Raw genomic sequence first — 12,500 nt, forward strand, 5'->3', positions numbered from 1 at the left:
CTGCAAGTGATCTGGTCCTGGTCTGTCTTGGTAGCGGAAGATCCAGTCCAGACGGAGGCAGAGTGGCCACAAACAGTCCCTTAGATTCCACATGTGTCAAGCAGTTGGTATGGTTAGTGTTCTTCCTGTGTGGGGAAGAGAGTCATGCGGCATCTGCTGCTGTTTGGAACTAATATCCCCTCTGCTCACGGTCCATTTCACACTTAATGACCAGGTGTGTCTCACACACACACACACACACACACACACACTCTCACACCGCATGCCAGGCTTATGTCACCGGCAGCCGTTCAATAGATGCCATCCATCACCAAACGCCCGGGCTGTTTGAAGTGTAAATATTTAGAAGTGGGTGAACTGTGGACGACAATTAAGATGAAAGAAGGTTGGAATTGCAAATTGCAGATGTTTCTCACAAGGATGTTGTGAAAGGACGGTTACGCAAGTAAGAAAGAAAGAAAGTGAAAGAGAGGGTAAGAGAGAGAGGGGGAGAGAGAGATGGAGAGAAAGAGAGAGAGAGTTACGTATCTGTTGTTATGAGAGGGTAAGAGAGAGAGAGGGGGAGAGAGAGATGGAGAGAAAGAGAGAGAGAGTTACGTATCTGTTGTTATGAGAGGGTAAGAGAGAGAGAGGGGGAGAGAGAGGGAGAGAGAAAGAGAGAAAGAGAGAGAGAGTTACGTATGTCTTGTTATGAGAGGGTAAGAGAGAGAGAGGGGGAGAGAGAGGGAGAGAGAAAGAGAGAGAGAGTTACGTATGTCTTGTTATGAGAGGGTAAGAGAGAGAGAGGGGGAGAGAGAGGGAGAGAGAAAGAGAGAGAGAGTTACGTATGTCTTGTTATGAGAGGGTAAGAGAGAGAGAGGGGGAGAGAGGGGGAGAGAGAGATAGAGAGAGAGTTACGTATGTCTTGTTATGAGAGTCACTTCCACTTGTACGAGAGCCAGTCCTCTGACTGATGTCTTGAGCGAAGCTATAGGCCGCTCCGACGCGCTCGAGGCTGCGTTTGATTTTGCATTTGATGGATATTATATTTTATTGACCCAAATTTTATTACCCTTGCAAACACGGGTATGAAATCACTTCAGCGAACGAAAATTTTATGATGCGACATTCCCTAAAACACATTGCTGGGTCCTTTCCACCAGTTTATTGGACTGATAATTGTGGTCTCGCTGAGGTTGTTTACAAGGCCTTATCATTTGAAGTAATGGGTCATCCTCACCCGACACAAAACCTCTTACATAACCCCACACATGAGGCTCCCCAGCTGGTACAAAGAGTCCCCTGGTAAAACAGCCATGATCAGACACTTGGCGAGATCGCCGAGCTGAAATCAAAAGCTCCTCTCAGTGGCCTGGAAAGGAGCGTGATTTGTTCCAACACTGGAACCGTACCTGTTTTACTGCTGCATGCCTCCCACATGATTCAGCCAGTGTCCAAAACAAATGACTTCATCGCCTTGATAACATTAGCACATTGAAATAGCTTTTGACAGCATCAAATGCCATTTTGACTCACTTCTTATAGTCTACACACCAAATGAGCCTTGCAGATATAAAGTAGATATAAAGATTGATTTCTATCTAGTAGATATAGACCCTTTCAAGAGAGTTCCATTCTCAGCATCATAGTTGGCCCCACAAGGCTTCCGTTTTAACATTCCATATGTTATCTTAATGCAGAGGAAGTAGATTGGGAACCAAATAGAACGTTCAAGCATTGTTTTTGTTTTTATTGTTGAAAGGGTCTATAAAGATATATGTATGTGGTTGCACAGTACAGTTGTTCTGATTGCTACTTATACATGTTCTCGATATAAGGTGTTGTAGTCTGAGACTAATAGGTGACTGTTGTGATGTGTTTCCAGGTCATGAGGAGAATCCCGACAGCCTGAGACACAGGTACAACTTCATCGCTGATGTGGTGGAGAAGATCGCACCAGCTGTCGTTCATATCGAACTCTACCGCAAGTGAGTGAGCCACACTGCCACTGTCCGAAAGGGCTGCTTCTGTTAGCATCACCTTTCCTTTAACTTTTATGGATTTCATGCCAAGTCAGTAAATGAATGCAATCTACTTTCTTTCTTACCACCATGTTGTTTACGGGATATACTTGCTGTTAGGGTTGGGGTTAGGTTATGCTAGTAGAGTTGGGTTAGGTTATGCTAGTAGAGTTGGGGTTAGGTTATGCTATTAGAGTTGGGTTAGGTTATGCTATTAGAGTTGGGTTAGGTTATGCTAGTAGAGTTGGGTTAGGTTATGCTAGTAGAGTTGGGGTTAGGTTATGCTATTAGAGTTGGGTTAGGTTATGCTATTAGAGTTGGGTTAGGTTATGCTGTTAGGGTTGGGGTTAGGTTATGCTATTAGAGTTGGGTTAGGTTATGCTATTAGAGTTGGGTTAGGTTATGCTATTAGGGTTGGGGTTAGGTTATGCTATTAGGGTTCAGGGTTAGGGTTTTACCATGTGTATGGACATGTTAAGTGTGTACTTGCATAAATACACTCTAGTAAGAGCATCTGATAAGAAGTGACACCAAATGGTCTTGGCCAATACTGGTGATTATTTTGAAAGCCGAGTCATTTATTTGGACTTCCCTTCTAATGTGACTGTATTTCCATAGCGCTGTTATCTTGGCTTATCACCACCATTACTTATAAGTCATTTTAAGGGTCATGTCATTGGTATCAGGGTGCAGTTCTTGTATAGTTCAGCTGTTTTTAGAAGGATTTTGGTTTTTATTTTTTTGTATCCTAGAATAGGTCCAGTTACAGGACGTTTATGGACTGGACGCTGGGCTCCCAGACATCCCTTCTCTCCGCCGTAAACAAATCTGTTTGGGGCAGGAAGTAGACTGTAAACTGTTGGGATTCCATGAATCCATCCAAAGCCAAAACACGGCTGTATGGAATATCTGATGGTCACATTGAAACAGATCAAAGAGTTAAGGCCTGTTGGGTTGGCGGAGAAAGATGGAGATTACAGATTAGATTTGCAGCTTTATGTTTCTTCCCCTGGAATGCAGTTTGAGGGGAACTCTTCATCTCTCCTCTGTCCCTCCCCTCTTCCTTCTCTCTTCCTCCCCTCCTCTCCTCTGTTCCCCTCCTTTTCATTTCCTCCCTTCTTTCTTCTCCTCCTTTCCTCTGATCCTCCTTTCCTTTTCTTCTCTTCCTCTCCTCCTCTCTTCCCTCCCCCTCCTCTCCTCACCTCCTCCTCCCCTTCTCCTCTCCCCTAACCTTCTCCTCTCCTCTCCTCACCTCCTCCTCTCCTCTCCTTTCCTGACCTCTCCAGGATGGTGTTTACTAAGCGGGAGGTGGCTGTGGCCAGTGGCTCTGGCTTCATGGTGTCTGAGGACGGGCTGATCGTCACCAACGCCCACGTTGTTGCCAACAAGCACCGCGTCAAAGTCGAGCTCAAGAGCGGTGCCACCTTCGATGCCAAGATCAAAGATGTGGACGAGAAGGCGGACATTGCTCTCATCAAGATCGACACACCGGTAAGACTTGTACTTCTCTGTCATCCCTTTGTAGCACTATGAAACTTGAAACGTTATCTTGGTCCTCCTCGCCTCGGTCATCTCCCAACAAGGCAGCCAGGGTAGTCTAGCAACTCTCCGTTGGCTTGCGAGCTGGAAAAATTAAACTTCTATCAGGCCAATCACATCGTGTATAGAGTTGGCGATGGTTACGCGTGAATTTAGAGCTACTTGAAAACAAAGAAGATGGATGCTGCTGCTGGCGAACAGCAAATGCATGAGACAGCAAATGCATGAGTTGTAGCGCTATCCTATAGAGTACTAGAGTGCGTTGTCCTGGCAACCGGATTTTCTGTTCTAAACAACCGAACGAGAGATGACATTTTCCATTGCTTCGCTGTGTTCTTTCTTTTAAAACGAAAAATAAATCAATTTCAAGAGGTGAAAATCACTAGATCGAAACATGTGGAGGCTTTTATGTATTTTTCCGGGTATTAAAAGGGAAAAGTTTGCTTAGTATGAAAGATAAAGTTTATAATGTAACAGTAAATTTGCCTAATCTGTTCTGATTACATAACGTTATTACTGTCAACCGGGGTGGCTTCGGACACTTTTTAAAAAAAAATTGGAATTTATTTACAAACCTGAAAAAAAATCGGCAAGTATGAGACTCTGACTGATGCCTGCATGTAAGGGCGAAGCACTGCACCATACTGACAGCAGTTTACATGACTTTAGTTTTTTTTTTTTTAATGAAGACAATCTATTCTCAATATTACTTACATCATTGGTAAAGCAAACTCACAAATCATTTTGCAAAAAAATCGTCCCTTTTCCATGAAACGTTCGTGTGGCATAGGTTTGTTTAGAACTGAAAATCCGGTTGCCAGGACAGCATGGCGTCACACTTGAGTACTCTATTGCGTGCAGAGGAAATTTGAAAGACAACCGTTTATCCTGCCCCCTCGGATTAATCACTGCCAATGGTAAGTTCCCAGACCTAGGATCCTCTCGTGATCTGAACATGTCTGGGTGATTGGCACCTTTCCCTGCTGGTCTGGCCTTGTGCACAGTGGGGTTTTGTAGGCCTTGTCCTCAGCAGCAGCTCTGCAGAGCGGCTCTCCCACTAGAGGCTGAGCTGGCTGATCTCTGGGAGGTTTGTGCTGCACACCAGCCAGCCCACAGTCAAACTCAGTGACCCCACTTCCTGACTAAAAGCTGGAAATATTTGCTCCGATTAATGTCAGTAACAGTGCACACACAAGGACAAAAAACTCATACACTGCCCATGTGTGCAATACAAACAACAAAGATAATAATAATACCTACGTCACACATACATGAGACGTTATCATCAATATATTGTCATACACACACACACACACAGATGCAAACACACATGCAGATGCAAGCACACACTCGCATGCACACGCAGACACAGCACATAACATAGACACATGTACACACCAATATGCAAACGCACATAGGCACGCACACACACAGACACACACACACACACAGATGCAAGCAAACACTGCACACACACTTACATGCACATCAGAATACATGGCACAATATGCAAATGAGACACATAGGCACGTTGATCAAAGGTTGACACACACACACACACACGCATAGAAAAGATTACACATTGATGCATACACACACACATGCGCACGCGACGCTACAAGCACGCACACACACACACACACAGACCGTGCAGCAGGGTTTTGGCAGGTGTGAGGAACAACTTGACTCAGCTCAAATTCATGGAGCTGTCCGGAATCTCGTCGTTGGCGGGGCCGAGTTTAGTTTCCATGGCGTCACAGAATGTTTCCTTTCCACAGGCTGGAGGGCGAAGTGATGAGACTGGGTCTCTTGGCACTTAAACAACCCTTCCACACGTCCAGATAAATGATAGACGTACATATTATCACACAATAATAATAATAATATTATCATCATTGTCATCATTTGTCATTAATATCATTGACACATAGACACACACATCAATACACCGACACAGCTGGCTTCATCAGGCTGTCCCAGAGAAGATCTGGGTCATGGTATGTTGTCCACGCCATATCATGAGATATCACACATCACAGTCCTGTTTGTACATGCCTCTGGGGCGTGTTGTCTGAATACAGTAGACATAAGGTAATAGAGCTCTCTCTCTCTCTCTCTCTGTGTGTGTGTGTGTGTGTGTGTGTGTGTTTGTTGCTTTTGATTCACTCTGCCACACCAAATGATTTTGTACGTGTACGTGTCTGGATGTGCTCTTCTGTCTTTTTGAGTGCCTGTGTGTCTTGATATGTTTTTATATTTGTGTGTGCACTGACATGTGTGTGTCTGTGTTGATGTGTGTGTGTGTACGTGTTTGTGTGGGTTTGTGTGTGTGTGTGTGTGAAGTGAGTAGTGTCCTCAGTTTATCAGCCTTTTCCATCTGTGTTTATGTGTGTACATGTATGTGTGTATATGTGTGTGTGTGTGTGTATGTGCTGAAGTGAGTGTGTGTGTGTGTGCACTAGAGTGTGTGTGCACTGAAATGAGTGTGTCTGTGTTGATGTGTGTGTGTGTACGTGTTTGTGCGGGTTTGTGTGTGTGTGTGTGTGAAGTGAGTAGTGTCCTCAGTTCATCAGCCTTTTCCATCTGTGTTTATGTGTGTACATGTATGTGTGTATATGCGTGTGTGTGTATGTGTGTGCTGAAGTGAGTGTGTGTGTGTGTGTGTGCACTAGAGTGTGTGTGCGTGTGCGTGCACTGAAGTGAGTGTGTGTGTGCACTAGAGTGTGTGTGTGTGTGTGCACTGAAATGAGTGTGTGTGTGTGTATGTGCTGAAGTGAGTGTGTGTGTGTGTGTGTGTGTGTGTGTGCTGAAGTGAGTGTGTGTGTGTGTGTGCACTAGAGTGTGTGTGTGTGTGTGTGTGTATATGTGTGTGTGTGTATGTGTGTGCTGAAGTGAGTGTGTGTGTGCACTAGAGTGTGTGTGTGTGTGCACTGAAATGAGTGTGTGTGTGTGTGTGTGTATGTGTGTGCTGAAGTGAGTGTGTGTGTGTGTGCACTAGAGTGTGTGTGCACTGAAGTGAGTGTGTGTGTGTGTGTGTGTGTGTGTGTGTGTGCTGAAGTGAGTGTGTGTGTGTGTGTGCACTAGAGTGTGTGTGCGTGTGTGTGTGCACTAGAGTGTGTGTGTGTGTGTGTGTGTATGTGTGTGCTGAAGTGAGTGTGTGTGTGTGTGTGTGTGTGTATGTGTGTGCTGAAGTGAGTGTGTGTGTGTGTGTGTGTGTGCACTAGAGTGTGTGTGTGTGTACACTAGAGTGTGTGTGTGTGTATGTGTGTACATGTATGTGTGTATATGTGTGTGTGTGTATATATGTGTGTGTGTGTGTATGTGTGTGTGTATATGTGTGCTAAGTGAGTGTGTGTGTGTATGTGTGTGTGTGTGTACACTAGAGTGTGTGTGTGTGTGTGTGTGTACGTGAGTGTGTGTGTGTGTGTGTATGTGTGTGCTAAGTGAGTGTGTGTGTGTGCACTGAAGTGAGTGTGTGTGTGTGTGTGTGTGTGTATGTGTGTGCTGAAGTGAGTGTGTGTGTGTGTGTGTGTGTGTGTGTGCTGAAGTGAGTGGTATCCTCAGTTCATCAGCCTTCGCCATCTCCAGCTGCTCTTTGATGGAGCTAATTGCACCCCGAGGAGAGCATAAGTCCTCCCGAAGGTTAATGTCTCTGACCGCACCAAATTGCCCTCTGTCGCTCGAGCGTGATTACGGCAGATTTACGGGCATCTCACCCATTACGCTGTCTGGACAGACGTATCGTGACAAGCCCGGGAGCTCCTCGTTAACATCGTTATCGGCAGACAAAACGCTTCCTCAGCGATATGACAGGATTTATGTGTCTGTCGTGGTGGTTTCCTTCACCCAGCATAGAGGTGACAGAACTCATAACGATTCTGTCAGAAGTGGATTCAGAGAGTCCACCTACAGAGACTACAGATGCTTTGTTGAAGTTCAAGTTAACCAAACCCAACCCATAAACATAACCACAAACCCAACCCCTCAACGTAACCACAAACCCAACCCCTCAACGTAACCACAAACCCAACCCCTCAACACAGGATGGTAGCAACTATCTACAGTCACACACAGGGAACAAACCCAACCCATAAACGTAACCACAAACCCAACCCCTAAACGTAACCACAAACCCAACCCATAAACGTAACCACAAACCCAATCCCTAAATGTAACCACTAACCCAACCCCTCAATGTAACCACAAACCCAATCCCTAAACGTAACCACTAACCCAACCCCTCAATGTAAGCACAATCCCTAAACGTAACCACAAATTGTAGTTTCCCTGTGTGTGACCCTCTTTAACTAGTCGCTAGGGCATCATTGTGTGTGTCCCCCAGTCGCTAGGGTACCATCCTGTGTGTGACCCTCTGCAGATAGTTGCTAGGGCACCATCCACTGTTATCAAGTTGGGTGAATCTGGTGGTGAGTTGAGAACTAAGAGCTCATTGGAGTTTTGGCAGTTGCCTATGCAAGAGTGTATACATGTGAAAGTCACTTAGGAACCATAAGACCTGGGACCTGGAATCCCTGGGACCCACATTAATGGTCCATCTAAGCTAGCCAGTCCATGCAGTGACAGATGGGTTTTCTGGTGGAGAGACCTGTGCTGAAAGAAGTCTGGAAACTGGACTTCCTGCGTGTCCTTGTGTTGTGTCGCTTCTGAGGGGCTTTTAGTGCAGATAATTACCATCGCAGTCCTCATCTCTACCCCAGAGGGTGACCTGGAGAACGCCTCCGCATGAGTCACCCCCAGGAAGGAACAGACACACACCGGAACAACAGCAGGTTTAATCACAGGGACACGGAGAGGGAGAGAAAGAGAGAGGGAGAGAGAGAGAGAGAGAGAGAGAGAAAAGGAGGAGGAATGAAAAGATGGAAGTAAAGAGGGGAGAATAGATACAGTGGGAGAGGAGAGGAGTGCTACTTTTGTGTTGTGTTGTTGCGCTTGACTTTGACTTTGACTCGAATGGTGTGATTATGTAGGTCATGTAGTCTTTAGTACCCTTCTGTTGATGACAGGCATCTTACACACACACACACACACACACACACACACACACACACACACACACACACACACACACACACACACACACACACACACACGCACACACCAAAGAAAACCCAGAAAACACAAATATATAATCCAACAGCACAATGCTTTGTAATTTAGCACCTCTCAGATGAAGTGCCTGAGCACACGCACACACACACACACACACACACACACACACACACACACACACACACAGTCCTTGTGTTTACTCTGGGGTGCAACTATGCTTAACATGTTGATGCACCACTGGAATCTGGGCCACAGTTTGACAGGTGCGGAGGCCTCGCCTCTTTGGTGTGTTTGAGGCATCTTTTCTGCTCAGGTCATTTGCAGATGTGTTTGAGGCATCTTTTCTGCTCAGGCCATCCATGTCTGATGAACACCATCATCACTGTCTAAACATGCAGGAAACGAAGACTCTGCCAGCAACCCCAAATCTCTGTTCCTGCAACAGTCAAGTATTGTTTCCCTCCAATCATTGAGACTGGGATTGGGTCTCAAATAAAGCTTGACCCTGCTCCACACAGTTATTCAACTTAAGTGTTATTCTATTCTACAAGGTTATTCAATTAGTGTGACTCTACTGTACAATGTCAATTGGAGTTAGTGCCACTGAACAAGGTTAGTCAAATACAGTCTGGCTCTACTCTATAACGTTACTCAATGAAAGTGTGACCTTCCTCTATAAGGTTACTCAATGAGAGTGTGGCCTTTCTCTATAAGGTTACTCAATGGGAGTGTGGCCTTTCTCTATAAGGTTACTCAATGAGAGTGTGGCCTTTCTCTATAAGGTTACTCAATGGGAGTGTGGCCTTTCTCTATAAGGTTACTCAATGGGAGTGTGGCCTTTCTGTCTGTCTGTCTGTCTGGTCATGCCCAGACTCCTGCCACGGAGACGGGAGAGGAAACCTTGATGTGTGGGACTGATACAGTGCCCTCTCTAGAGTCCCAGTTCAACCTTGACGCGTGGGACTGATAGAGTGCCCTCTCCATGGCAACCTTGACCTGTGGGACTGATGGAGTGTCCTCTCCATGGCAACCTTGACCTGTGTGTAGCGCCTCTCTAGCGTGTTTGGCTATAGTGAGAGGTGGCTATCCTGAATTAGTGCCACTGAACAAGGTTGGTCAAATACAGTCTGGCTCTACTCTATAAGGTTACTCAAAGAGAGTGTGACCTTTCTCTATAAGGTTACTCAATGAGAGTGCGACCTTTCTCTATGAGGTTACTCAATGAGAGTGTGACTCTGCTCTAAAAAATGGCTCAATTCAAATGTGACCCTTCACTAGAAGCCCACTCAGATTATTTCCTGTGTAGTGAAAGTGTGGCTCTCTGCTGCACCAGCCGTGGCCTACTGGTTAGTGTTTCGGACTTGTAACCGGAGGGTTGCCGGTTCGAACCCCGACCAGTAGGCACAGCTGAAGTGCCCTTGAGCAAGGCACCTAACCCCTTACTGCTCCCCGAGCACCGCTGTTGTTGCAGGCAGCTCACTGTGCGTCATTAGTGTGTCATTACTGTGTGCTGAGTGGGTTTCACTAATTCACGGACTGGGATAAATGCAGAGACCAAATTTCCCTCACGGGATCAAAAGAGTATATATATTTATACTGCACCATTCCTTCAGTCTCGTTCTGACCTGGTTGACAACAACCATGGCGTAGGGCCCAGTTGACTCAGTTGTTCTTTAAAGGTTCCTTTTGTTCTCCCTCTCGGGAACCTTTAGATCATGTCCTCTCTCCTTCATCTCCTCAGGTCAGAATGAGGGACGAGCTCAGAGCCGCTCAGTGGAAACCATTAAAGGCTCATTTGGATAGACAGGGAACGCTGTCTAACTGCAACTCCTCAAAGTCTAACGACCAATGACAACCAATGGTTCTCTTGACTTTTGTCCAGGTGTCTAACAAAGTAACAAGAAAATTAAAGTATGAACAATCTGTGTCTTGTGAAAGAGGTGAGTCATGCAGAGACTCACACTTGACTTCTGGCATTGCCAACGCCTGTTAAGAATGACCTTGACTCCTGGCATTGCCAACGCCTGTTAAGAATGACCTTGACTTCTGGCATTGCCAACGCCTGTTAAGAATGACCTTGACTTCTGGCATTGCCAACGCCTGTTAAGAATGACCTCGACTCCTGGCATTGCCAACGCCTGTTAAGAATGACCTTGACTTCTGGCATTGCCAACGCCTGTTAAGAATGACCTCGACTCCTGGCATTGCCAACGCCTGTTAAAAAGGTCCTCTCTGCCAGTCGTGCCAGAGGGGTCAAGCCATGGCAAGGCCAGTGGGTTTGGTGTTAGCATTCTACCTGTGGGTCCTACGACCTGGTCCTCTGAATCTCTCCATTCTGTAGAGAGAGAGAGAGAGAGAGAGAAGGCAAAGGGAAGAGATGGAGTGAAGGGAAAAGAAAGTGAATGAGAGAAAAAGGAAGGAGACAGGGGGGAGTGAGGGGAGAGAGAGAGAGAGAGAGAGAGAGGGAGAGAGAGAGAGAGAGAGAGGGGATATTGTATGAGAGAGTGAGAGTGAGTGAAGTGGAGTCTTCGTCTGGTGAAGTGCGTGGCCCATGACTAATGAAATGGTATGGTGGCCCGGCGGGCCAAATGCCTGTGGTTTTATTAAAGGAGCTGAACTGATCCGTGCAGAAGAAACAGACAATGATCAGGAAGGACTGGAAAAGCACACACGTACAAACAAATAAACACACGCACACATGCAAACACACACACTCACAGACACGCAAATACACACACACACACACACTCAAACACTTCCCTAATCCCGTGGTTTTGGAGGGAGTGCATACTTTCGGCAGTTGAGTCTTGTCCAGACGAGGCGAGGCGTTGTCCTGTCTTTCTCCGCGATGTGTGCCAGGTCCAGGAGCCCTCTCAAAAGTGGGTCAGACCAGACGCTCTTCCCCCAGAGGGACTGCATGGGGCAAAGCAGTATAAGTATAAATATATATATACTCTTTTGATCCCGTGAGGGAAATTTGGTCTCTGCATTTATCCCAATCCGTGAATTAGTGAAACACACAGTGAGGTGAAGCACACACTAATCCCGGCGCAGTGAGCTGCCTGCAACAACAGCGGCGCTCGGGGAGCAGTGTGGGGTTAGGTGCCTTGCTCAAGGGCACTTCAGCCGTGCCTACTGGTCGGGGTTGGAACTGGCAACCCTCCGGTTACAAGTCCAAAGCGCTAACCAGTAGGCCACGACTGCCCACCTTTTCTCTCTCTGTCTCTCCACTGCTCCCTTTTAAGCATTACTGGAAGCAGAGGCAGTGAACATGTAGTGAAGTGAAGCTCTTTAAGGAGCTTGCACACTGCTCCAACAAACGCCAACAAACTCCAACAAACACCACCAGTTGGGTCAGTGTGGGCCGGGCAGTCTGCTTGTTGGTGTTTGTTGGATGGAGACACCACAGTGTGGAATGGCAGTTGGTTTTATGAACATTCTAAAGACAATTTCCAACAGCTGCCAACTTTAGAATGTTGGAGTTTGTTGGTGTTTGTTGGAGCAGCGTGCAAGCTCCTTTTGCAGTCTTCTCTCCCTCTCTCTCTCTATCTCTCCCTCCTATGATATAGCAGCACTCCACATCACCGTATGCAATAGAGTCCGTTATTACAACAGCCATTAGTAGCGAACATCTTCTTAGATCAAAACTGTTCCGAGTAGAATGACGAGACTAGCGTCATTTGTTCCTCACATGACTATATCCCATACAAAAGCACCGACACAGATAAGAGGCTTAACACTGCAAAAAACCCTCAGCAGATTTTTGCTGTGGCGCTGAGTCTGGACACAAAACCCAGAGCAGACGCTTGCTGTGGAGCTGAGTCTGGACACAAAACCCAGATCAGACGCTTGCTGTGGAGCTGAGTCTGGACACAAAACCCAGATCAGACG

General features: G+C 46.4%; 1 protein-coding gene across 1 annotated transcript in view; it reads left to right on the forward strand.

Annotated features, from left to right (window-relative positions):
• The window catches only part of htra1b (HtrA serine peptidase 1b), a 46,121-nt gene that overhangs the window by 8,710 nt on the left and 24,911 nt on the right, over positions 1-12,500 (forward strand). The window contains exons 2-3 of the mRNA XM_048246885.1: positions 1,865-1,967; positions 3,287-3,491. Of these exons, the coding sequence (XP_048102842.1) occupies positions 1,865-1,967; positions 3,287-3,491 (308 nt within the window). The remainder of the gene's footprint in view (positions 1-1,864; positions 1,968-3,286; positions 3,492-12,500) is intronic.

Source organism: Alosa alosa, chromosome 6, assembly GCF_017589495.1.
Source record: "Alosa alosa isolate M-15738 ecotype Scorff River chromosome 6, AALO_Geno_1.1, whole genome shotgun sequence".
NCBI classification, from domain to species: Eukaryota; Metazoa; Chordata; class Actinopteri; order Clupeiformes; family Clupeidae; genus Alosa; species Alosa alosa.